The sequence below is a fragment of the Microtus ochrogaster genome, chromosome 16 (assembly GCF_000317375.1).
Source record: "Microtus ochrogaster isolate Prairie Vole_2 chromosome 16, MicOch1.0, whole genome shotgun sequence".
NCBI lineage: Eukaryota > Metazoa > Chordata > Mammalia > Rodentia > Cricetidae > Microtus > Microtus ochrogaster.
In genome coordinates, this window is record NC_022018.1 from 58,968,256 (window position 1) to 58,968,915 (window position 660).

At 70.8% G+C, this 660-nt stretch overlaps 1 protein-coding gene across 1 annotated transcript in view; it reads right to left on the reverse strand.

Moving 5' to 3' along the window:
* Positions 1-654, reverse strand: part of Hnrnpa0 (heterogeneous nuclear ribonucleoprotein A0) — a 1,364-nt gene extending 710 nt beyond the window's left edge. The window contains exon 1 of the mRNA XM_005355281.3: positions 5-654. Coding sequence (XP_005355338.1) covers positions 5-565 — 561 coding nt within the window. The 5' untranslated portion in view covers positions 566-654. The remainder of the gene's footprint in view (positions 1-4) is intronic.
* Positions 655-660: the final 6 nt, after the last annotated feature.

The window sequence follows — 660 nt, forward strand, 5'->3', positions numbered from 1 at the left end:
CCGCCCGCGCGCCCCCGCCGCCCGCGTGGATATCCTCCTTGGGCACCGCCTTCTTCACCTCCACGCGGTGGCCCTGGATCGGGTGGAACTTGACCACCGCCGCCTTGTCGGCCGCGTCGTGGCTCTGGAAGTAGACGAAGCCGAAGCCGCGCTTCTTGCCCGACTGCTTGTCGGCGATGATCTCCGCCTTCTCCACGGCGCCGAACTGCGAGAAGTGCTCGATCAGGTCGCCCTCCGCCACGTCGCCCTTGAGGCCGCCCACGAACAGCTTCTTCACCTTGGCGTGCGCGCCGGGCCGCGCCGAATCCTCCCGCGACACGGCGCGCTTCAGCTCCACCGTGTTGCCGTCCACCGCGTGCGGCGACGCGGCCATGGCGGCGTCCGCCTCCTCCACGTTCGAGTAGGTGACGAAGCCGAAGCAGCGGGAGCGCTTCGTCTGGGGGTTCACCACCACCACGCAGTCCGTCAGCGTCCCGAAGGCCTCGAAGTGGCCGCGCAGCCCCGACTCGCTCGTCTGCACGTTCAGGCCGCCGATGAAGAGCTTACAGAGCTGCGAGTTCTCCATGTCGGCCACCCGGGCCCTGCCCCCGCCCTGCGCGCTCCGCGGCGTCGCCGTCGCCGTTAGCGGTCGCCGAGGCCTCTGCCGTCAGAGCCCGGGCC